Here is a 22,328-nt window from a genome sequence, read left to right as displayed (position 1 = left end):
AAGTCACAAGAGAACAGGCTGATTTGTTGCCCCATAATTTTCAGCTTGTTTCAGGATTATATTTTTTCAATCTTATATAAAAGTTGAAGACAGACTATGCTGTGCGACTGTTCATTATATTTTCGTAGAAATCCATCTTGTTGTGTGCCTGGAGCTCCACTAAGACGGCTGGAAATGGGAAATACTCTGGGGATTTTAAGTTTCTGATCATCATGACGTCAAATATTCTCTTGAAATCCCTCTACTCCTTTTCTTGCCTGAAGGCACAGACTTTCCTGCCATGTGACAATTTTTGTTTGTGGTATGGGACTGTTAGAGCCAAGAGGATATTTGCTCTTGAGCTCCATATGCTCTCCTGAAATGATGTCCATGTTAATGTCCTCCAGCATGGGGCAGACACTGATTCCCCACTGTGTCCCAACCTTCGGCTGAACTCTCTTCGCTGTGTTTGGTGGAGGCACTGAGGAAAATGGTCACAGCCATCTCTCCTAGCTCAGAAAGGGCAGGCTAACCTTTGTGAGATGGTGTGGCACACTTATAAAAACATTTCTGCATTTATATAGCACACTACAGGATGCTGAAAAGCTCTTCACAGCCAGTGAAGTACTTCTTGAAGTGCGGTCGCTATTATAATCTGGGAAGCAAACCTTTGAAGTTGCTAGTGAGTCCTAAATGCAGAAGTGAGCCTTTGTCAATAAGAAACTAATATCCAGTGGTTCTCATCCCCTTGAGCAGTGATCTAATCAAGCTGTTTCATATGCTGAGACGTTTGGATGTGCTAGACAGAGAGAAATGATTTGCTATGGTGCTGGCATTTATAAATAAGGGAATGGAACATTTTAAATTTTGAATTAGGCCATTCGGGGCTGAAGTAAGGAAGCACATTCTAACCAAAAGGATTGTGGAAACCTGGAACTAATCTCCAAAATGTGTGCAAGCTGAGGGCCAATTGGAATTGTCAGGGTTGAGATTGACAGATTTTTGTTGAGTAAAGGTTATGTTTGAAAGGCCTGGAAAGGGTGTTAAGCTCCATGATCTGGCTGAGTGGCTAGGCAAGCCTGAAGGGCTGAGTGACTTCCTCCTGTTCCTATGTCACAACAAAATTTGAATTAGATCCCTTTTGCATTTTTACTTGCCCTGAAATCCAGATTCCCAGTGAATCTTTGGGCCTGAAATATCAGTGAGCGTTTCACTGACTTTCCAAAAGAAACCTGAATGACTCTGGTGCAGTTGCAGCTTCCCTCTGGCCACCAACTGCTTTGGGCATGTAAACAATCTGGGTTAGCGTTAGGCAATAAGGCAGGGTTATCAAACATGACAGAATTGAAATTATTAACATTTTTCATGTCAGTGCCAGGTTGGATGATTGTTGAGCCTGTCCAATTTTCACAACTACCCATCCCATAACAATCACAGTCCTGAGAGAGTCAAAGAATAACTACGATTCATATCTCTGTGATGCATTTAGTGGTGAAAAATATCCCAAGGGGCTTCATGGAGATGTTATCAAACAAAATGACAACAAGCCACATAAGGAGATGTACAGTCATTGAGTCATAGAGATGTACAGCACGGAAACAGACCCTTTGGACCAACCCGTCCATGCCAACCAAATATCCCAACTCAATCTAGTCCCACCTGCCAGCACCCGGCCCATATCCTTCCAAACCCTTCCTAGTCATACACCCATTCACATGCCTTTTAAATGTTGCAATTGTACCAGCCTCAACCATTTCCTCTGGCAGCTCGTTCCATACACGTACCACCCTCTGTGTGAAAAAATTGAACCTTTGGTCTCTTTTATATCTTTCCCCTCTCACCCTAAACCTACGCCCTCTAGTTCTGGACTCCCCCTCCCCCAGGGAAAAGACTTTGTTCCACACTCACTATCCATGCTCCTCATCATTTTATAAACTCTATAAAGTCACCCTTCAGCATCCGATGCTCCAGGGAAAACAGCCCCAGCCTGTTCAGCCTCTCCCTATAGCTCAAATCCTCCAACTCTGGCAACATCCATATCAATCTTTTCAAGTTTCACAACATCCTTCCGATAGGAAGGAGACCAGAATTGCATGCAATATTCCAAAAGTGGCCTAGCCAATGTCCTGTACAGCCGCAGCATGACCTCCCAACTCCTGTACTCAATTCTCTGACCAATAAAGGAAAGCATACCAAACACAGCCTTCACTATCCTATCTACCTGCGACTCCACTTTCAAGGTGCTATGAACCTGCACTCCAAGGTCTCTTTGTTCAGCAACACTCCCTAGGATCTGACCATTAAGTGTATAAGTCCTGCTAAGATTTGCTTTCCCAAAATGCTGCACCTTGGGTTTATCTAAATTAAACTCCATCTGCCACTCCTCAGTCCATTGGCCCATCTGATCAAGATCCCATTGTAAACTGAGGTAACCTTCTTTGCTGTCCACCACACCTCCAATTTTGGTGTCATCTGCAAACTTACTAACTGTACCTCTTATGCTCACATCCAAATCATTTATGTAAATGACAAAAAGTAGTGGATCCAGCACCAATCCTTGTGGCACTCCACTGGTCACAGGTCTCCAGTCTGAAAAACATCCCTCCACCACCACCCTCTGTCTTCTACCTTTGAGCCAGTTCTGTATCCAGATATCAGGACAGAGAGCTATTAGAACATCTTCAAGGAGGAGGGAGAGACTGAGAGGAATAGGGAGGAATTTCCACATCCGAGGGACAGACAGCTGCATGCATGACCCTCAATGCAGGCTGTGAACCTTTATCTCAGGCTCAGTCACAGTACTCAGGAAAGGAAGCGAAGAAGTTTAAGGAATTATTAAAGCATTTGACGTCACTGTCAAGCAGGGCAGATAAATCCTTTGTTTAATATTTCATGTATTAAAAAATGAGTTTGATGCAGAGCAAGGGATCATCTGTAATTCTCACAGAACTCAGAGGGTCTTTGTGAGAGAGACATCTGGCTCATAACCTCTATAATCCTGGAAGGAATTTCATAGACTGACCATCACTGAGAGTGCAGTGCCTTCAAATTCTGGTGAGGGATTACTTTTCACAGTTTTACTCCCTGCCAAAAACACTGACTCTCACTGGGGTACAGGGTCCCACACACACACTGACTCTCACTGGGGTACGGCATCCCACACACACACTGACTCTCACTGGGGTACAGGGTCCCACACACACACTGACTTTCACTGGGGTACGGCATCCCACACACACACTGACTCTCACTGGTGTACAGGGTCCCAAACACAAACTGACTTTCACTGGGGTACGGCATCCCACATTCACACTGACTCTCACTGGTGTACGGGGTCCCATACACACACTGACTCTCACTGGGGTACGGTTCCCACATTCACACTGACTCTCAATGGGGTACGGGGTCCCACACACACACTGACTCTCACTGGGGTACAGGGTCCCAAACACAAACTGACTTTCACTGGGGTACGGCATCCCACATTCACACTGACTCTCACTGGTGTACGGGGTCCCATACACACACTGACTCTCACTGGGGTACGGTTCCCACATTCACACTGACTCTCACTGGGGTACGGGGTCCCACACACACACTGACTCTCACTGGGGTACAGGGTCCCACACACAAACTGACTTTCACTGGGGTACGGCATCCCACACACACACTGACTCTCACTGGGGTACGGGGTCCCATACACACACTGACTCTCACTGGGGTACGGTTCCCACATTCACACTGACTCTCACTGGGGTACAGGGTCCCACACACACACTGACTCTCACTGGGGTACGGGGTCCCACACACACACTGACTCTCACTGGGGTACAGGGTCCCACACACACACTGACTCTCACTGGGGTATGGGTTCCCACATTCACACTGACTCTCAATGGGGTACAGGGTCCCACTCACACACTGACTCTCACTGGGGTATGGGGTCCCACACACACACTGACTCTCAATGGGGTACAGGGTCCCACTCACACACTGACTCTCAATGGGGTACAGGTCCCACAAACACACTGACTCATGGGGTCTCACACACACTGAGTCTCACTGGGGTACAGGTCCCATACACACACGGACCCTCACTGTGGTTCCTACATACTGACTCTCACGAGGGTAAATATTCCACTCTCACTGACTCACTGGGATATGGCTCCCCCAGACTCTGAGTCTTACTGGGATATGGTTCCCTCATATACTGACTCTCACTCAGGTGAGGATCCCACACTCACTGATTCTCACTCGGATATGGCTCCCACACACTCTGACTCTCACTGGGATACAAATCCCACACACACAATGACTCACTGGGTTATCGTTCCACACTCACTGATAATCACTGGGGTACAGTTCCACACACATTTACTGTCACTGGGATACAGTCTCACACTCACTATCCAGCTCTTCACTCTGTTATTCTCCATGTGAAAGAAACACATTCATAGAATTATTCTTCCAGTCATGTGATCCTCATGATGCCTGAGTTCAATCCGTGAGTTGTGTTGAGATCTGAGTTAATGCAGACGGGTGTCAACAAGGGAATTATCTGAATGATTTAGAACCTGTTATTGAAAATCTCATACAATCTGTCAGTGAATTATCAAAGATTAATACTGTCGTACTCACTGCTTGGCTGACAGTGGGCCCCTCAGGGACTGGCAGTGAGGCTACAGTGACGGATTGTTTGGACACATTCAGCAGTTTATAATCCTGTTCGGAGAACTTAACCTGTCTATATATTTTAAATTTATTTTTGTTCCTTCCCTTCTTTGGTTCTTCCCATCAGTTACCCATCACTGGGTGAGACAGCAGGCAACAAGTTCAGAGACATTTGCTACTCCTTTCTTTCTTGCTCTCTTTCCCTGTTATACTCTTGTCCTCTGGTTTCTCTCTGTCTCTTTCCTCCTTGCTCTCTCCTCTCTTTCCTTCCTGTTATATTCTGATTCTCCTGCACCTTTCTTTGCCTTTTTCTCTCTTCATTCACACTGGCTGTTTATTCCCTCTTGCTCTTTCAAACTGTCTCTCTTTTTCTCTTCCTCATCTGTCTGCCTGACTTTCTTCCTCCCCTTTACTTTCTTTCTGTTCCTCCTTTTTTCCAACAAATCTTTCACTCCCTCTCCTCTCCAATGGAATTTGTCTCCTTCCATTCATATGCATGTTTTTTTCTCTCCCTCTTTCTATGTCTGTTAGTTTATTTCTCTCTCCATTCTCTGTCTGTGTTTCTGTCACAATCACCTTTCTCTTTTACTCTTTCACTGCTCCCTTCCTGTCCTTCACAGATTGTCAAATCATTATCACAGATACCCTGGTTGGGTGTGTGTGTGTGTGTGTAAATGTGAATTTGGACTCTGATTGGGAACCTGTTAGAGGGGCAGTGGAGATTTTGTCTTATCCCTGATGCTTGTCCTGTTTTACATCAGTGTTTACTCTCCAGGAAAACAGCTTGTTTACTTTTGAGAAGAAACATCTTGTTCAAAAATAATTTTTGTTTCTTTCTTCCTCCCTTTTTCTGGGTCCCTTCTTTTTTCCCCATGCCTCATGCTCTGTTCTATTTTCCCCAATTTCTCTGTCTCACACTCCTTTTTTATTGCCTTTGAATCATTACTCTGTTTTCCCTTTTGTGTATCACTTGGCCCCTCCTCACCTTAATTCTACCTGTGGCTTTTCAATCTCTGTCTTCCTTTTTTTTTCTCGGACTCTTTCTTCCTACTCCCTCTCCACCCATTTGATACCCTCTGCCTGTCTGCACATGTGGTTCTCTGTTTCTCTTTCTCTCCCACTAACTACCTATCTGTCTCTGACTTTCTCCCTTTCTGTCTATTTGACACCCTCTCTGCTTGTGCCACCACTCATTTGTTCATCTGTGTATATGATTATATCTTCATTGCTTTTTTTGTTCTCTCTTTCACTCTGTCACACTCCTTCTGTCTCTGCCTGCATCTCTGTCCCCCCACCTGGTCTCTCTGTCTGCCATCTCTCTATCTGTTCTCTCACCTTTCTCGTCTGCTGTCTGTGTGACTCCCTCTCTCCGTCTTTCTATCTGTTGTCTCTCTTTTTTGATCTACTCCCTCTCCCCCTCTTTCTATTTGCTTTTTTTTGTCTGCTGCCTCTCTCCTTTTGTCTGCTGTGTCCCCCTCCCTTTTTGTCTGTTTATTTTTTCTCTCTCTATTTTTCTGTTTGCTGTCTCTCTCTCTCTTTCTGTCTCTCTGTCTCCCTCTTGCACTTGCATACTCTTTTTGTCTGTTGTATCACTGTCTCTTAACGTTGATTTGGGTTTGTCAATCATTATCCATTTGTCACTGTTTGTTTTGCCTCTCTGTATTCCTTTCTCTTTTATATCTTCTCTTTTTTTCCCTCCTCTCTTTGTGTTTGCCTGCGTCTCACTCTCTCATCCCTTCCCCACCCCCCACCCCTCTCCCCAAGGGTGCAGGATGTACAGCACTGGTGGTAGCTGTCGTTGCTAGGAAACTAGAACTAACCAAAGCTGAGAAACACGTCCATAACTTCATGATGGATACACAGCTCACCAAGCGGGTAAGCAGGCTTCATTAGCCTCTGTGAATGGTTGTCATTCATCAGTATACACAGGTACTGCGGTGAATTGCTGTGGAAATCAAACTCCTGGACTGGATTGCCAAATGGACCAGCAAGTTAGTGAATTGTTGGAAATTTTTCTGCCAGTGAGGTCAGAGTATTGGTTGTTATTCCTCATGCCATTCTGAGTTTCAAAGTTTCAAGAACATTGTGGCGACAAGAGCACATCAAAGGCTGTGAATTCTGTGGTGAGTAACTCACCTTCTGACTTCCTAATTCCTGGGACTGGCAGCTTAATGTTCCAGGATACAAATCCTACAGGAAGAACAGAAAGGGAGGCAAAAGAGGAGGGGGAGTAGCGTTTTTGATAAGGGATAGCATTTCAGCTGTGCTGAGGGAGGATATTCCCGAAAATAGATCCAGGAAAGTTAGTTGAGAAGAACTGAGAAATAAGGGATGATCACCTTATTGGGATTGTATTATAAACCCCTTAATAGTTAGTGGGAAATTGAGAAACAAACTGGTAAGGAGATCTCAGTTATCTGTAAGAAAAATAGGGTGGTTATGGTAGGGGATTTTAAGTTCCCAAGCACAGACTGAGACTGCCATAGTATTCAGGGTTTAGATGGAGAGGAATTTGTTAAGCATGTACAAGACAATTTTCTGATTCAGTATGTGGGTGTACCTACTAGAGAAGGTGCAAAACTTGACCTACTCTTGGGAAACAAGGCAGGGCAGGTGACTGAGGTGTCAGTGGGGGAGGACTTTGGGGCCAGCGACCATAATTCTATTTAAAATAGCAATGGAAAAGGATAGACCAGATCTAAAAATTGGAAAAAGGCCAATTTTGATGGCATTAGGCAAGGACATTCAAAAGCTGATGGGGGCAGATGTTCGCAGGTAAAGGGAAAACTGGAAAATGGGACATGAGATAACGAGAGTCCAGAGAGAGTATATTCCTGTCAGGGTGAAAGGAAAGACTGGTAGGTATAGGGAATGCTGGATGACTAAAGAAATTGAGGGTTTGGTTTAGAAAAAGAAGGAAGCATATGTCAGGTATGGACAGGATAGATCGAGTGAATCCTTAGAAGAGTATAAAGGCAGTAGGATTATACTTAAGAAGGAAACCAGGAGGGCAAAAAGGGGACATGAGATAGCTTTGGCAAATATAGTTAAGGAGAATCCAAAGGGTTTGTACAAATGCATTAAGGACAAAAGGGTAACTAGGGAGAGAATAGGACCCCTCAAAGATCAGCAAGGCGGCCTTTGTGTGGAGCTGCAGGAGATGGGGGAGATACTAAACCAGTATTTTGCATCAGTATTTACTGTGGAAAAGGACATGGAAGATGTAGAATATAGGGAATTAGATAGTGACATCTTGAAAAATGTCCATATTACACAGGAGGAAGTCTGGATGTCCTGAAATGCATAAAAGTGGATAAATCCCCAGGATCCGGGATCTTGATCAGATGGGTCAATGGGCTGAGGAGTGGCAGATGGAGTTTAATTTAGATAAATGCGAGGTGCTGCACTTTGGGAAAGCAAATCTGAGCAGGATTTACAAACTTAATGGTAAGGTCCTAGGGAGTGTTGCTGAACAAAGAAACCTTAGAGTGCAGGTTCATAGCTCCTTGAAAGTGGAGTTGCAGGTAGATAGGATAGTGAAGAAGGCGTTTGGTATGCTTTCCTTTATTGGTCAGAGAATTGAGTACAGGAGTTGGGAGATCATGTTGCGGCTGTACAGGACATTGGTTAGGCCACTTTTGGAATATTGCATGCAATTCTGGTCTCCTTCCTATTGCAAGGATGTTGTGAAACTTGAAAAGATTCAGAAAAGATTTATATGGATGTTCCCAGGGTTGGAGGGGTTCAAGTATAGGGAGAGGTTGAATAGGTTGGGGCTGTTTCCCTGGAGCATCGGAGGCTGAGGGCGGTGACCTTATAGAGGTTTATAAAATCATGAGGAGCATGGATAGGGTAAATAGACAAGGTTTTTTTCCTCGGTTGGGGGAGTCCAGAATTAGAGGGCAAAGGTTTAGGGTGAGAGGGCAAAGATATAAAGGAAACCTAAGGGGCAACTTTTTCATGCAGAGGTGGTGCGTGTGTGGAATGGGCTGTCAGAGGCTAGTACAATTGCAACATTTATAAGGCATGTGGATGAGTATACGAATAGGAAGGATTTGGAGGAATATGGGCCGGGTGCTGGCAAGTGAGACTAGATTGGGTTGGGATATCTGGTTGGCATGGACGAGTTGGACCGAAGGGTCTGTTTCTGTGCTGTATGACTCTATGACTATGACTACCAGTAACAAGGCATAAATCAGGAGGGTGATGGAATACTCCCTGCTTGCTTGGATGGATGCAGCTTCAACAACACTCAAGATGCTTGGCACTGTCCAGGACATAACAGCCCAGCTGGTTGGCTCCACATCCACAAGTATCCACTACCACCACCTCGAAGAACAATGGCAGCAGATAAATGGGAACACCACCCCCTGCAAGTTCCCCACTGAGCCACTCACCATCCTGACTTGGAAATACTTTGCTGTTCCTTCATTGTTGATGGTTCAAACTCCTAGAACTACCTCTCTTCCCGTGTACCTATATCCCAAGGACTGCAGCGATTCAAGAAATGCTGACCCAGCCAGTGATGCCCTGAAAAATAACTCAGCATCTCCATACTGATTTAAGGTCCTCCTTTTTATATATTTAAGATATGGCTTTTAATCATTATTTGCTAACTTTTGCTAGTCCCCTTGGACACCTCCCCAAGTGCTTGTTCGTCCTGCATGATTCTGGCCAGTGAGCTTTGGCAGGCAGTTTGACCACAGAGGGCATCACAGGCAAAGTCCCATCTTACCTCTTCTTTTACATGTTCTACAATTTGTTTAGGAATCAGGAGCAGTCTAACTCAACAAAACCTTCACTGTGTCTGGATGATGGTCCTTCTCCGAAAAGGACATGTGAAACATCTCGGAGGATTGGCCAGTTATCGGATTGAATATGTGACAATGAGAGGATTACTTCTCCTGCCCTTGAGCTGCCTTACTGCTGTCAAAACAGGATGTCTGCTAGCTGCCAGAGTGTGGGGGTGTCTGACACAAGGTCACGCTGACATGTTTGCAGCAGTGCTGTAGTTTTCCATACCTGTCTAAATCAGCTGTGTGTTAATCCTGTTGGGCTGGACAGGGAGGACATGGTGGTGGTGGTGGGGTTGTAAAACAGGGGTAGCAAGATCTCACTAGTTCATTCACTTGTTCCTTGGAGTTTCTGAGGTGCGTCATCAAAGTCAAATGGTCACAGTGGGCTCAGGAATTATATCATGTCATACACACACTATTGCTCAGCCACATTAGGCTTAAGGCCCACCTGTAAGCCTCTGTTTTCACTTTGCCAGCCATCTTTTTTAAAAGAAGCAAAAATTAAGACAAAATTGCATTTATATAGCACCATTGACTACCTCACAATGCCCCAAAGCACTTCACTTTTGATGGGTTGCCACTGTAGGAATAAAAGAAATACAGGAACCACTGTGTGCGCTGCAAAATAACTTGCACTAACAATACTGGACAAACGTAGACCCAACTCACAACAGTGCGGTGCTCCCTCAGCACTGACCCTCCGACCGTGCCCACTCCCTCACCACTGACCCTCCGACAGTGCGGTGCTCCCTCAGCACAGACCCTCCGACAGTGCGGCACTCCCTCAGCACTGACCCTCCGACAGTGTGGTGCTCCCTCAGCACTGACCCTCCGACAGTGCGGTGCTCCCTCAGCACTGACCCTCCTACAGTGCGGTTCTCCCTCAGCACTGACCCTCCGACAGTGCGGTGCTCCCTCAGCACTGACCCTCCGACAGTGCGGCGCTCCCTCAGCACTGACCCTCCGACAGTGTGGTGCTCCCTCAGCACTGACCCTCCGACAGTGTGGTGCTCCCTCAGCACTGACCCTCCGACAGTGCGGCGCTCCCTCAGCACTGACCCTCCGACAGTGTGGTGCTCCCTCAGCACTGACCCTCCCACAGTGTGGTGCTCCCTCAGCACTGACCCTCCGACAGTGCGGCACTCCCTCAGCACTGACCCTCCTACAGTGTGGTGCTGCCTCAGCACTGACCCTCCGACAGTGTGGTGCTCCCTCAGCACTGACCCTCCGACAGTGCGGCACTCCCTCAGCACTGACCCTCCGACAGTGTGGTGCTCCCTCAGCACTGACCCTCCGACAGTGTGGTGCTCCCTCAGCACTGACCCTCCGACAGTGTGGTGCTCCCTCAGCACTGACCCTCCGACAGTGTGGTGCTCCCTCAGCACTGACCCTCCGACAGTGCGGCACTCCCTCAGCACTGACCCTCCGACAGTGCGGCACTCCCTCAGCACTGACTCTCCGACAGTGCGGCACTCCCTCAGCACTGACCCTCCGACAGTGCGGCACTCCCTCAGCACTGACCCTCCGACAGTGCGGCACTCCCTCAGCACTGACCCTCCGACAGTGCGGCACTCCCTCAGCACTGACCCTCCGACAGTGCGGCGCTCCCTCAGCACTGACCCTCCGACAGTGCGGCACTCCCTCAGCACTGACCCTCCGACAGTGCGGCACTCCCTCAGCACTGACCCTCCGACAGTGCGGCGCTCCCTCAGCACTGACCCTCCGACAGTGCGGTGCTCCCTCAGCACTGACCCTCCGACAGTGCGGTGCTCCCTCAGCACTGACCCTCCGACAGTGTGGTGCTCCCTCAGCACTGACCCTCCGACAGTGCGGTGCTCCCTCAGCACTGACCCTCGGACAGTGCGGTGCTCCCTCAGCACTGACCCTCCGACAGTGCGGCACTCCCTCAGCACTGACCCTCCGACCGTGCCCACTCCCTCAGCACTGACCCTCCGACAGTGCGGCACTCCCTCAGCACTGATCCTCCGATAGTGCGGCACTCCCTCAGCACTGACCCTCCGACAGTGCGGCACTCCCTCAGCACTGACCCTCCGACAGTGCGGTGCTCCCTCAGCACTGACCCTCCGACAGTGCGGTGCTCCCTCAGCACTGACCCTCCGACAGTGCGGCACTCCCTCAGCACTGACCCTCCGACAGTGCCCACTCCCTCAGCACTGACCCTCCGACAGTGCGGCACTCCCTCAGCACTGACCCTCCGACAGTGCCCACTCCCTCAGCACTGACCCTCCGACAGTGCCCACTCCCTCAGCACTGACACTCCGACAGTGCGGCGCTCCCTCAGCACTGACCCTCCGACAGTGCCCACTCCCTCAGCACAGACCCTCCGACAGTGCCCACTCCCTCAGCACTGACCCTCCGACAGTGCCCACTCCCTCAGCACTGACCCTCCGACAGTGCCCACTCCCTCAGCACTGACCCTCCGACAGTGCGGCACTCCCTCAGCACTGACCCTCCGACAGTGCGGCACTCCCTCAGCACTGACCCTCCGACAGTGCGGCACTCCCTCAGCACTGACCCTCCGACAGTGCGGCACTCCCTCAGCACTGACCCTCCGACAGTGCGGCACTCCCTCAGCACTGACCCTCCGACAGTGCGGTGCTCCCTCAGCACTGACCCTCCAACAGTGCGGCACTCCCTCAGCACAGACCCTCCGACCGTGCCCACTCCCTCAGCACTGACCCTCCGACAGTGCGGTGCTCCCTCAGCACTGATCCTCCGACCGTGCCCACTCCCTCAGCACTGATCCTCCGACAGTGCCCACTCCCTCAGCACTGACCCTCCGACCGTGCCCACTCCCTCAGCACTGACCCTCCGACAGTGCCCACTCCCTCAGCACAGACCCTCCGACAGTGCGGTGCTCCCTCAGCACAGACCCTCCGACAGTGCGGTGCTCCCTCAGCACTGACCCTCCGACAGTGCGGCACTCCCTCAGCGCTGACCCTCCGACAGTGCGGCACTCCCTCAGCACTGACCCTCCGACAGTGCGGTGCTCCCTCAGCACTGACCCTCCGACAGTGCGGTGCTCCCTCAGCACTGACCCTCCGACAGTGTGGTGCTCCCTCAGCACTGACCCTCCGACAGTGCGGTGCTCCCTCAGCACTGACCCTCGGACAGTGCGGTGCTCCCTCAGCACTGACCCTCCGACAGTGCGGCACTCCCTCAGCACTGACCCTCCGACCGTGCCCACTCCCTCAGCACTGACCCTCCGACAGTGCGGCACTCCCTCAGCACTGATCCTCCGATAGTGCGGCACTCCCTCAGCACTGACCCTCCGACAGTGCGGCACTCCCTCAGCACTGACCCTCCGACAGTGCGGTGCTCCCTCAGCACTGACCCTCCGACAGTGCGGCACTCCCTCAGCACTGATCCTCCGATAGTGCGGCACTCCCTCAGCACTGACCCTCCGACAGTGCGGCACTCCCTCAGCACTGACCCTCCGACAGTGCGGTGCTCCCTCAGCACTGACCCTCCGACAGTGCGGCACTCCCTCAGCACTGACCCTCCGACAGTGCCCACTCCCTCAGCACTGACCCTCCGACAGTGCGGCACTCCCTCAGCACTGACCCTCCGACAGTGCGGCACTCCCTCAGCACAGACCCTCCGACCGTGCCCACTCCCTCAGCACTGACCCTCCGACAGTGCGGTGCTCCCTCAGCACTGACCCTCCAACAGTGCGGCACTCCCTCAGCACAGACCCTCCGACAGTGCCCACTCCCTCAGCACTGACCCTCCGACAGTGCCCACTCCCTCAGCACTGACCCTCCGACAGTGCGGCACTCCCTCAGCACAGACCCTCCGACAGTGCCCACTCCCTCAGCACTGACCCTCCGACAGTGCCCACTCCCTCAGCACTGACCCTCCGACAGTGCCCACTCCCTCAGCACTGACCCTCCGACAGTGCGGCACTCCCTCAGCACTGACCCTCCGACAGTGCGGCACTCCCTCAGCACTGACCCTCCGACAGTGCGGCACTCCCTCAGCACTGACCCTCCGACAGTGCGGCACTCCCTCAGCACTGACCCTCCGACAGTGCGGCACTCCCTCAGCACTGACCCTCCGACAGTGCGGCACTCCCTCAGCACTGACCCTCCGACAGTGCGGCGCTCCCTCAGCACAGACCCTCCGACCGTGCCCACTCCCTCAGCACTGACCCTCCGACAGTGCGGTGCTCCCTCAGCACTGACCCTCCAACAGTGCGGCACTCCCTCAGCACAGACCCTCCGACCGTGCCCACTCCCTCAGCACTGACCCTACGACAGTGCGGTGCTCCCTCAGCACTGATCCTCCGACAGTGCCCACTCCCTCAGCACTGACCCTCCGACAGTGCGGTGCTCCCTCAGCACTGATCCTCCGACAGTGCCCACTCCCTCAGCACTGACCCTCCGACCGTGCCCACTCCCTCAGCACTGATCCTCCGACAGTGCCCACTCCCTCAGCACTGACCCTCCGACCGTGCCCACTCCCTCAGCACTGACCCTCCGACAGTGCCCACTCCCTCAGCACAGACCCTCCGACAGTGCGGTGCTCCCTCAGCACAGACCCTCCGACAGTGCGGTGCTCCCTCAGCACTGACCCTCCGACAGTGCGGCACTCCCTCAGCGCTGACCCTCCGACAGTGCCCACTCCCTCAGCACTGACCCTCCGACCGTGCCCACTCCCTCAGCACTGACCCTCCGACAGTGCGGTGCTCCCTCAGCACTGACCCTCCGACCGTGCCCACTCCCTCAGCACTGATCCTCCGATAGTGCGGCACTCCCTCAGCACTGACCCTCCGACAGTGCGGCACTCCCTCAGCACTGACCCTCCGACAGTGCGGTGCTCCCTCAGCACTGACCCTCCGACAGTGCGGTGCTCCCTCAGCACTGACCCTCCGACCGTGCCCACTCCCTCAGCACTGATCCTCCGATAGTGCGGCACTCCCTCAGCACTGACCCTCCGACAGTGCGGCACTCCCTCAGCACTGACCCTCCGACAGTGCGGTGCTCCCTCAGCACTGACCCTCCGACAGTGCGGTGCTCCCTCAGCACTGACCCTCCGACAGTGCGGCACTCCCTCAGCACTGACCCTCCGACCGTGCCCACTCCCTCAGCACTGATCCTCCAATACTGCGGCACTCCCTCAGCACTGACCCTCCGACAGTGCCCACTCCCTCAGCACTGATCCTCCGACAGTGCGGCACTCCCTCAGCACTGACCCTCCAACAGTGCGGCACTCCCTCAGCAGTGACCCTCCGACAGTGCGGCACTCCCTCAGCACTGACCATCCGACAGTGCGGCACTCCCTCAGCACTGACCCTCTGACCGTGCCCACTCCCTCAGCACTGATCCTCCGACAGTGCGGCACTCCCTCAGCACTGACCCTCCGACAGTGCCCACTCCCTCAGCACTGACCCTCCGACAGTGCGGCACTCCCTCAGCACTGACCCTCCGACAGTGCGGCACTCCCCCAGCACTGACCCTCCGAAAGTGCCCACTCCATCAGCACTGACCCTCCGACAGTGCCCACTCCCTCAGCACTGGCCCTCTGACAGTGCCTGCTCCCTCAGCACTGACCCTCCGACAGTGCCCACTCCCTCAGCACTGGCCCTCTGACAGTGCCTGCTCCCTCAGCACTGACCCTCCAATAGTGCGGCACTCCCTCACACTGACCATCCTACAGTGCGGCGCTCCCTCAGCACTTGACCCTCCGACAGTGCGGCACTCCCTCAGCACTGACCCTTTACCAATGTGGCTCTCCCTCAGCACTGACCATCTCAGTGCGGTGCTGTCTGAAGACCGACCCACCAACAGTGCGGTGCTCCCTCAGCGCTGACCATCTGACAGTGCGGCACTCCCTCAGCATTGAACCTCCAACAGAGCCCACTCCCTCAGCACTGACCTTCCAACAGTGTCCACTCCCTCAGCACTGACCCTCCGACAGTGCGGTGCTCTATCGGCACTGACCCTCCAACAGTGTGGTGCTCCCTCAGCACTGACCTTCTGACAGTGCGGCACTCCCTCAGCACTGACTCTCCGACAGTGCGGTGCTCTCTCAGTACTGACCGTCCAACAGTGCGGCGCTCCCTCAGCACTGACCTTCCGACAGTGCGGCACTCCCTCAGCACTGACTCTCCGACAGTGCGGTGCGCCCTCAGCACTGACCCTCCAACAGTGCGGCGCTCCCTCAGCACTGACCTTCCGACAGTGCAGTGCTCCCTCAGCACTGACCCTCCAATAGTGCGGTGCTCCCTCAGCACTGACCATCCGACAGTGCAGTGCTCCCTCAGCGCTGACCATCCGACAGTGCGACACTCCCTCAGCACTGACTCTCCGACAGTGCGGTGCTCTCTCAGCACTGACCCTCCAACAGTGCGGCGCTCCCTCAGCACTGACCTTCTGACAGTGCGGTGCTCCCTCAGTACTGACCCTCCAATAGTGCAGTGCTCCCTCAGCGCTGACCATCCGACAGTGCGGCACTCCCTCAGCACTGACCATCCGACAGTGCGGCACTCCCTCAGCACTGACCTTCTGACAGTGTGGCACTCCCTCAGCACTGACTCTCCGACAGTGCAGTGCTCCCTCAGCACTGACCCTCCAATAGTGCGGCGCTCCCTCAGCACTGACCATCCGACAGTGCGACACTCCCTCTGCACTGACCATCCGACAGTGTGGCACTCCCTCAGTACTGACTCTCCGACAGTGCCCGCTCCCTCAGCACTGACCCTCCAACAGTGCGGCGCTCCCTCAGCACTGACCATCCGACAGTGCAGTGCTCCCTCAGCGCTGACCATCCGACAGTGCGACACTCCCTCTGCACTGACCATCCGACAGTGCGGCACTCCCTCAGTACTGACTCTCCGACAGTGCGGTGCTCTCTCAGCACTGACCCTCCAACAGTGCGGCGCTCCCTCACCACTGACCTTCTGACAGTGCGGTGCTCCCTCAGCACTGACCCTCCAATAGTGCAGTGCTCCCTCAGCGCTGACCATCCGACAGTGCAGCACTCCCTCAGCACTGACCATCCGACAGTGCGGCACTCCCTCAGCACTGACCATCCGACAGTGCGGCACTCCCTCAGCATTGACCATCCGACAGTGCGGCACTCCCTCAGCACTGACCATCCGACAGTGCGGTGCTGTCTGAGGACCGACACTCCAACAGTGCGGTGCTCCCTCAGCACTGATCCTGAGGCAGTGTGGCTCTCCCACAGTACTGACCATCTGACAGTGCAGCACTCCCTCAGTGCTGACCCTCCGATACTGCCCACTCACACAGCACTGACCCTCCGACAGGGCGGCGCTCTCTCAGCACTGACCTTCCGACAGTGTTTGCTCTGTCAGCATTGACCCTCTGACTGTGTACACTTCCTCAGTACTGACCGTCCAACTGTGCTCGCTCCCTCAGCACTCACCCTCTGACAATGAAGCGCACCCACAGCACTGACCCGCCGACAATGTGGCTGCATTGTGGTGAAAATGTTGATTATGTCCTAATCGAGTAGGATTTAAACACATTAAACATATTAAGGGTTACATCAGTGAGAGTATCTTTGATTGGGTGCCACTGTCTTTGATAAAGTGGTACTCATGGATGTTCACACTTCTTCTTAAAAGTGTCCAATGGAGTAAAAAGCTCCAATAAGGGTATTTCAATGCTGGGATTGCCTCTGATACTGCGGACCTGTACCCCTGTGGGTGAGTGTCCCTCTGATAAAGATACCCTATTGGTGAGGGTCCCTCTGATAAAGATACCCTGTTGGTGAGTGTCCCTCTGATAAAGATACCCTGTGGGTGAGTGTCCCTCTGATAAAGATACCCTGTTGGTGAGGGTCCCTCTGATAACGATACCCTGTTGGTGAGTGTCCCTCTGATAAAGATACCCTGTAGGTGAGGGTCCCTCTGATAAAGATACCCTGTAGGTGAGGGTCCCTCTGATAAAGATACCCTGTAGGTGAGGGTCCCTCTGAAAAAGATACCCTGTTGGTGAGTGTCCCTCTGATAAAGATACCCTGTTGGTGAGGGTCCCTCTGATAAAGATACCCTGTTGGTGAGGGTCCCTATTATAAAGATACCCAGTTGGTGAGGTTCCCTCTGATAAAGATACCCTGTAGGTGAGGGTCCCTCTGATAAAGATACCCTGTTGGTGAGTGTCCCTCTGATAAAGATACCCTATTGGTGAGGGTCCCTCTGATAACGATACCCTGTTGGTGAGTGTCCCTCTGATAAAGATACCCTGTAGGTGAGTGTCCCTCTGATAAAGATACCCTGTAGGTGAGGGTCCCTCTGATAACGATACCCTATTGGTGAGGGTCCCTCTGATAACGATACCCTGTTGGTGAAGGTCCCTCTGATAACGATACCCTGTAGGTGAGGGTCCCTCTGATAAAGATACCCTGTAGGTGAGGGTCCCTCTGATAAAGATACCCTGTTGGTGAGGGTCCCTCTGATAAAGATACCCTGTTGGTGAAGGTCCCTCTGATAAAGATACCCTGTTGGTGAGTGTCCCTCTGATAAAGATACCCTATTGGTGAGGGTCCCTCTGATAACGATACCCTGTTGGTGAGTGTCCCTCTGATAAAGATACCCTGTAGGTGAGGGTCCCTCTGATAAAGATACCCTGTTGGTGAAGGTCCCTCTGATAAAGATACCCTGTTGGTGAGTGTCCCTCTGATAAAGATACCCTATTGGTGAGGGTCCCTCTGATAACGATACCCTATTGGTGAGGGTCCCTCTGATAAAGATACCCTGTAGGTGAGGGTCCCTCTGATAAAGATACCCTGTTGGTGAAGGTCCCTCTGATAACGATACCCTGTTGGTGAGTGTCCCTCTGATAAAGATACCCTGTTGGTGAGGGTCCTTCTGATAAAGATACCCTGTTGGTGAGGGTCCCTATTATAAAGATACCCAGTTGGTGAGGGTCCCTCTGATAAAGATACCCTGTTGGTGAGGGTCCCTGTGATAAAGATACCCTGTTGGTGAGTGTCCCTCTGATAACGATACCCTGTTGGTGAGGGTCCCTATTATAAAGATACCCAGTTGGTGAGGGTCCCTCTGATAAAGATACCCTGTTGGTGAGGGTCCCTGTGATAAAGATACCCTGTTGGTGAGTGTCCCTCTGATAACGATAACCTGTTGGTGAGACTTCCTCAGCTAAAATGGTCCTGATGGTGTTACTTCCTCTGATAAAGAGGTTCCCAATAGTGAGACTCATTCTGGTGAAGGGGTCTTAGTGGTGCATATTCCACCTTTAAATGGATCCAAATTGTAAGATTCTCTCTGATAATGGGATCTCTGAGGGTATTACTCCCTCTGAGAATGAGGTTTCTGATGGTGAGACACTCCCTTATAAAGGGATCCTGATTATAAGACCCCTCCCTTTGGAGAGATCCCATTGGGTACACATCTTTGATGAAAGGGCCCTTATGGAGAGAATCGCCCCAATAAAGAATTACTAATGCTAAGATTCCCATTTTGAGTATGTTACAGTCTTTAGCCATTCTCTGATAAAAGTAACTTGTGGTGAGCCTCGCTCTTTGACAAGGGCCCAAATGAACTGGGTGGCACGGTGGCACAGTGGTTAGCACTGCTGCCTCACAGCGCCAGAGACCCGGGTTCAACTCCCGCCTCAGGCGACTGACTGTGTGGAGTTTGCACGTTCTCCCCGTGTCTGCGTGGGTTTCCTCCGGGTGCTCCGGTTTCCTCCCAGAGTCCAAAGATGTGCAGGTCAGGTGAATTGGCCATGCTAAAATTGCCCGTAGTGTTAGGTATAGGGGTAAAATGTAGGGGTATGGGTGGGTTGCGCTTCGGCGGGTCGGTGTGGACTTGTTGGGCCAAAGGGCCTGTTTCCACACTGTAATGTAATGTAATGTAATGTAATCTAATCTTTGAGAGGGGTCCCAGTAATGATTGAGTAATATTGAGACCATCCTATTTGAAAGGGTCTGGATGATATGACTTTCAATTGCTTGCTCTGCCATTCTCTAACCTGCTATTCTTCTACCTCACCAGATAAAAAATGCAGCAGCCAATGTTTTACGGGAGACCTGGCTGATCTACAAACACACAAAACTGCTCAAAAAGATCGACCACGCGAAAGTGAGGAAGCACCAGAGGAAGTTCCTGCAGGCTATCCATCAGTGAGTTCATAGGAAGGGCTGTGACATCAAGATCCTGCACTCAGAGGACCAGTAAACAGGACCATAGGCAATACCTGGGAGTGAGTCACAGGCTGCAATCTAATTGAGGGGTTCGGAGGTGGGGCTTATATATAGAATAACGGATATCTGGGATTGAGTTACAGACTGGAATCTAATCGAGGGGTCAGGGTGGTTTATATATAGAATAACAGATACCCAGGAGTGAGTTGCAGACCAGAATCTAATCGAGGGATTATGGGGCTTTATGTACACAGAATTAAAAGAAAACCCAGGAGTGAGTTACACTCTGGAATCTAATCAAGGAGTTTGGGAGGGTTTATGTTTAGAATAACAGATACCCAAGTGTGAGTAAGAGACTGGATTCTAATCGAGGGGCTCGGGTTGGTTTATATATAGAATAACAGATACTGGGAGTGAGTTACAGACTAGAATCTATTCGAGGTGTTGGTAGAGTTGGGTTATATATAGAATAGCAGATACCTGGGAGTAAATTGCAGACTGAAATCTAATTGAAGGGTTCAGGTGATTATATATAGAATAATAGTTATCCAGGAGTGAGCTACAGACTGGAATCAAATTGAGGGGTTCAAGCAGTATATATAATAACAGATACCTGGGAATAGGTTACGGGCTTGAATCTGATGAAGGGGTTTATATATAGAGTAATTGCTACCGGGAGTGAAGTACAGACTGAAATCTAATTGAGTGGTTTGGGTGGTTACAGTTCCTTTTTCTGGTTGCTAGCCAGTTACTGTTGCTAGCGAGCGTGTGTTGGATGAGGACAGGATCTGACTTAGCTGTGATGTTACCTATGTAAAACATTCACTGTCTTGACTCAGCAGGAGTCTGTGTCTTTGGAGAGGCAGAGATATACGTTAGTGTATTGCTGTTCAGGCACTGTGATAAAATGCTTGTTATAATTGGTTGAAAAGTAGGTTGGCCACACAGCACCATTGAGTGGTAGGTGGCATACTGACACCCAGAAAGTTACCTATCTTAGTCACGATGCTGTAGGGGAGGAGCTGCAAGCTGGGCTGACAGTACTGCCACAATCCTGCGCAATATTGTTGAACTTTGAGTAGTGTATTGGTCATGGGGCAAATGCATGGAAGATTCATCAGCAGAGATAAATCATGGGAACAATGATGGCTTGTATTCCATGGAGTATAGAAATTTAGGAGTGATTTTATCGAAGTATTTAAAATAATTAAGGGAAACTGCATCCTTTTGTGGAAGAATTCAGGAATTCAGTGTTGGAATGTTCAAAGATATTGTTCCTTGTGATGTTCCTTACAAAGCACACTGGAAATTGGGAATTGTCTTTCACAGGAGGCTGTAGATATTGGGGATCAATTGACTGGTGTGACTGAGGTCAGTAGGTCTTTGCTGGGTAAGGGTGTGAAAGTCCATAGAGCCAGTGTATGAAATCATTTTGTAGAGCAGAATGAAAGGGCTGAGTGGCCTCCATCCATTCACTGTTTCTTCTTTTATCACTGTTTGGTATTCTATACCCTGTCCTTTCCAAAGATAATTGTTTGGTAGAGACACAAGGTTTTAGTGAGAGTGGTCGCGTTTTGTATTCAGCCATTGTGAGGATCTGTATTTTTCTGGTTATTCCACAGGCTTCGCAATGTGAAGATGGAGCAGAGGAAACTCAATGACCAGGCCAATACTCTGGTTGACCTCTCAAAGGTAATACCAACGGGAAAAATTCAAACTTCTGAGGAGGGCAGGATGGCTCACTATCCTTCAGCCCCATCTTTAATCACTCTATTATAATTTTCCGTTGCTGTCTCTGTGCCTTGTTGGTAATTAAAGTACTGAGCCATTCAGAGAAGTAAGATGCCAGGTTCCATTCCTGGTATGCGCTGAGACAGCTGACCACAAGTGCCTGTGAGTTTAGCCTAGGGTAAATCCAGTGAATGCCAACCACTCCTTCCCTTCCCTCCACCAAACCGTGCATCGGCTGAGTATGGATTTGAGGATTGATTGCTGATAGTTAATAGCTGTCTGCCCTTACAAGTGAAGAGGGCCCTCGGGGCTGCAGCCAGGCTTGTGGTGTGATTGGGGGTCGTACCTTTTAGACAGATGAATAACAGGCACTGCAGGCATAGAAACACGGTTGAGACAAAAATCACCAGCAACTTAACGCTGTCAGGCGATTCGGATACAGGCATAATGAGGGGATTATTCTGAACCTGCATTGTGGCATTATACGGGAGTTAAGAACATGCTTTAAATTATTAGAGGATTATATCCATGTGGCAAGAATGTCTCTGCTTGTGCTTGTTTAATCCCACCTGCTGTTCCATTTCATTTCATTTACCGGCCTGTCATTTTCTTTCACCTCTGTTTCCCACCCCTCCCCGATTGTGGCTATGGTACAAGCAGCATTTTAATCCAATTGCAGATCTTTATTGAATTCAATTAGAAATCCTTTAACACCAGGAGTGGCAAACTATACACCTCTACTCAAAACGTATGACATGATGTTTTGAGTGAAATACTAACAGGAGGGCTGTTGAGGCACAGTGCTCATGTCCCCACCTCTGAGAGCCAGGCAGCCTGGGTTCAAATCTCACCTGCTTCAGAGGGTGTGTAAGAACATCCCTGAATGAGAAATAGCTTAAATGTTGGCAGAAGTAAAGCTAGTAGCACCAGTAAATCTGGTCTTCCCTTCAGGGTTTAATTCCTGTTAGGTACAGCTGGTGTCTTTTGTGTTCTTAT

General features: G+C 50.9%; 1 protein-coding gene across 2 annotated transcripts in view; it reads left to right on the top strand.

Moving 5' to 3' along the window:
• Positions 1–22,328, top strand: part of LOC122547983 (small conductance calcium-activated potassium channel protein 3-like) — a 153,249-nt gene that overhangs the window by 106,537 nt on the left and 24,384 nt on the right. Inside the window, exons 4-6 of one of the 2 annotated variants that reach the window (XM_087985049.1) lie at positions 6,415–6,525; positions 19,453–19,580; positions 21,224–21,293. In XM_087985049.1, the coding sequence (XP_087841175.1) occupies positions 6,415–6,525; positions 19,453–19,580; positions 21,224–21,293 (309 nt within the window). The remainder of the gene's footprint in view (positions 1–6,414; positions 6,526–19,452; positions 19,581–21,223; positions 21,294–22,328) is intronic. The other variant, XM_087985050.1, reaches the window with a different exon arrangement.

This window comes from Chiloscyllium plagiosum, unplaced genomic scaffold, assembly GCF_037043375.1.
Source record: "Chiloscyllium plagiosum isolate Xiang-an unplaced genomic scaffold, Cpla_swu_hap1 HiC_scaffold_50, whole genome shotgun sequence".
In the NCBI taxonomy this organism is placed as follows: Eukaryota; Metazoa; Chordata; class Chondrichthyes; order Orectolobiformes; family Hemiscylliidae; genus Chiloscyllium; species Chiloscyllium plagiosum.
This window is presented reverse-complemented; position numbering and strand designations above follow the sequence as displayed.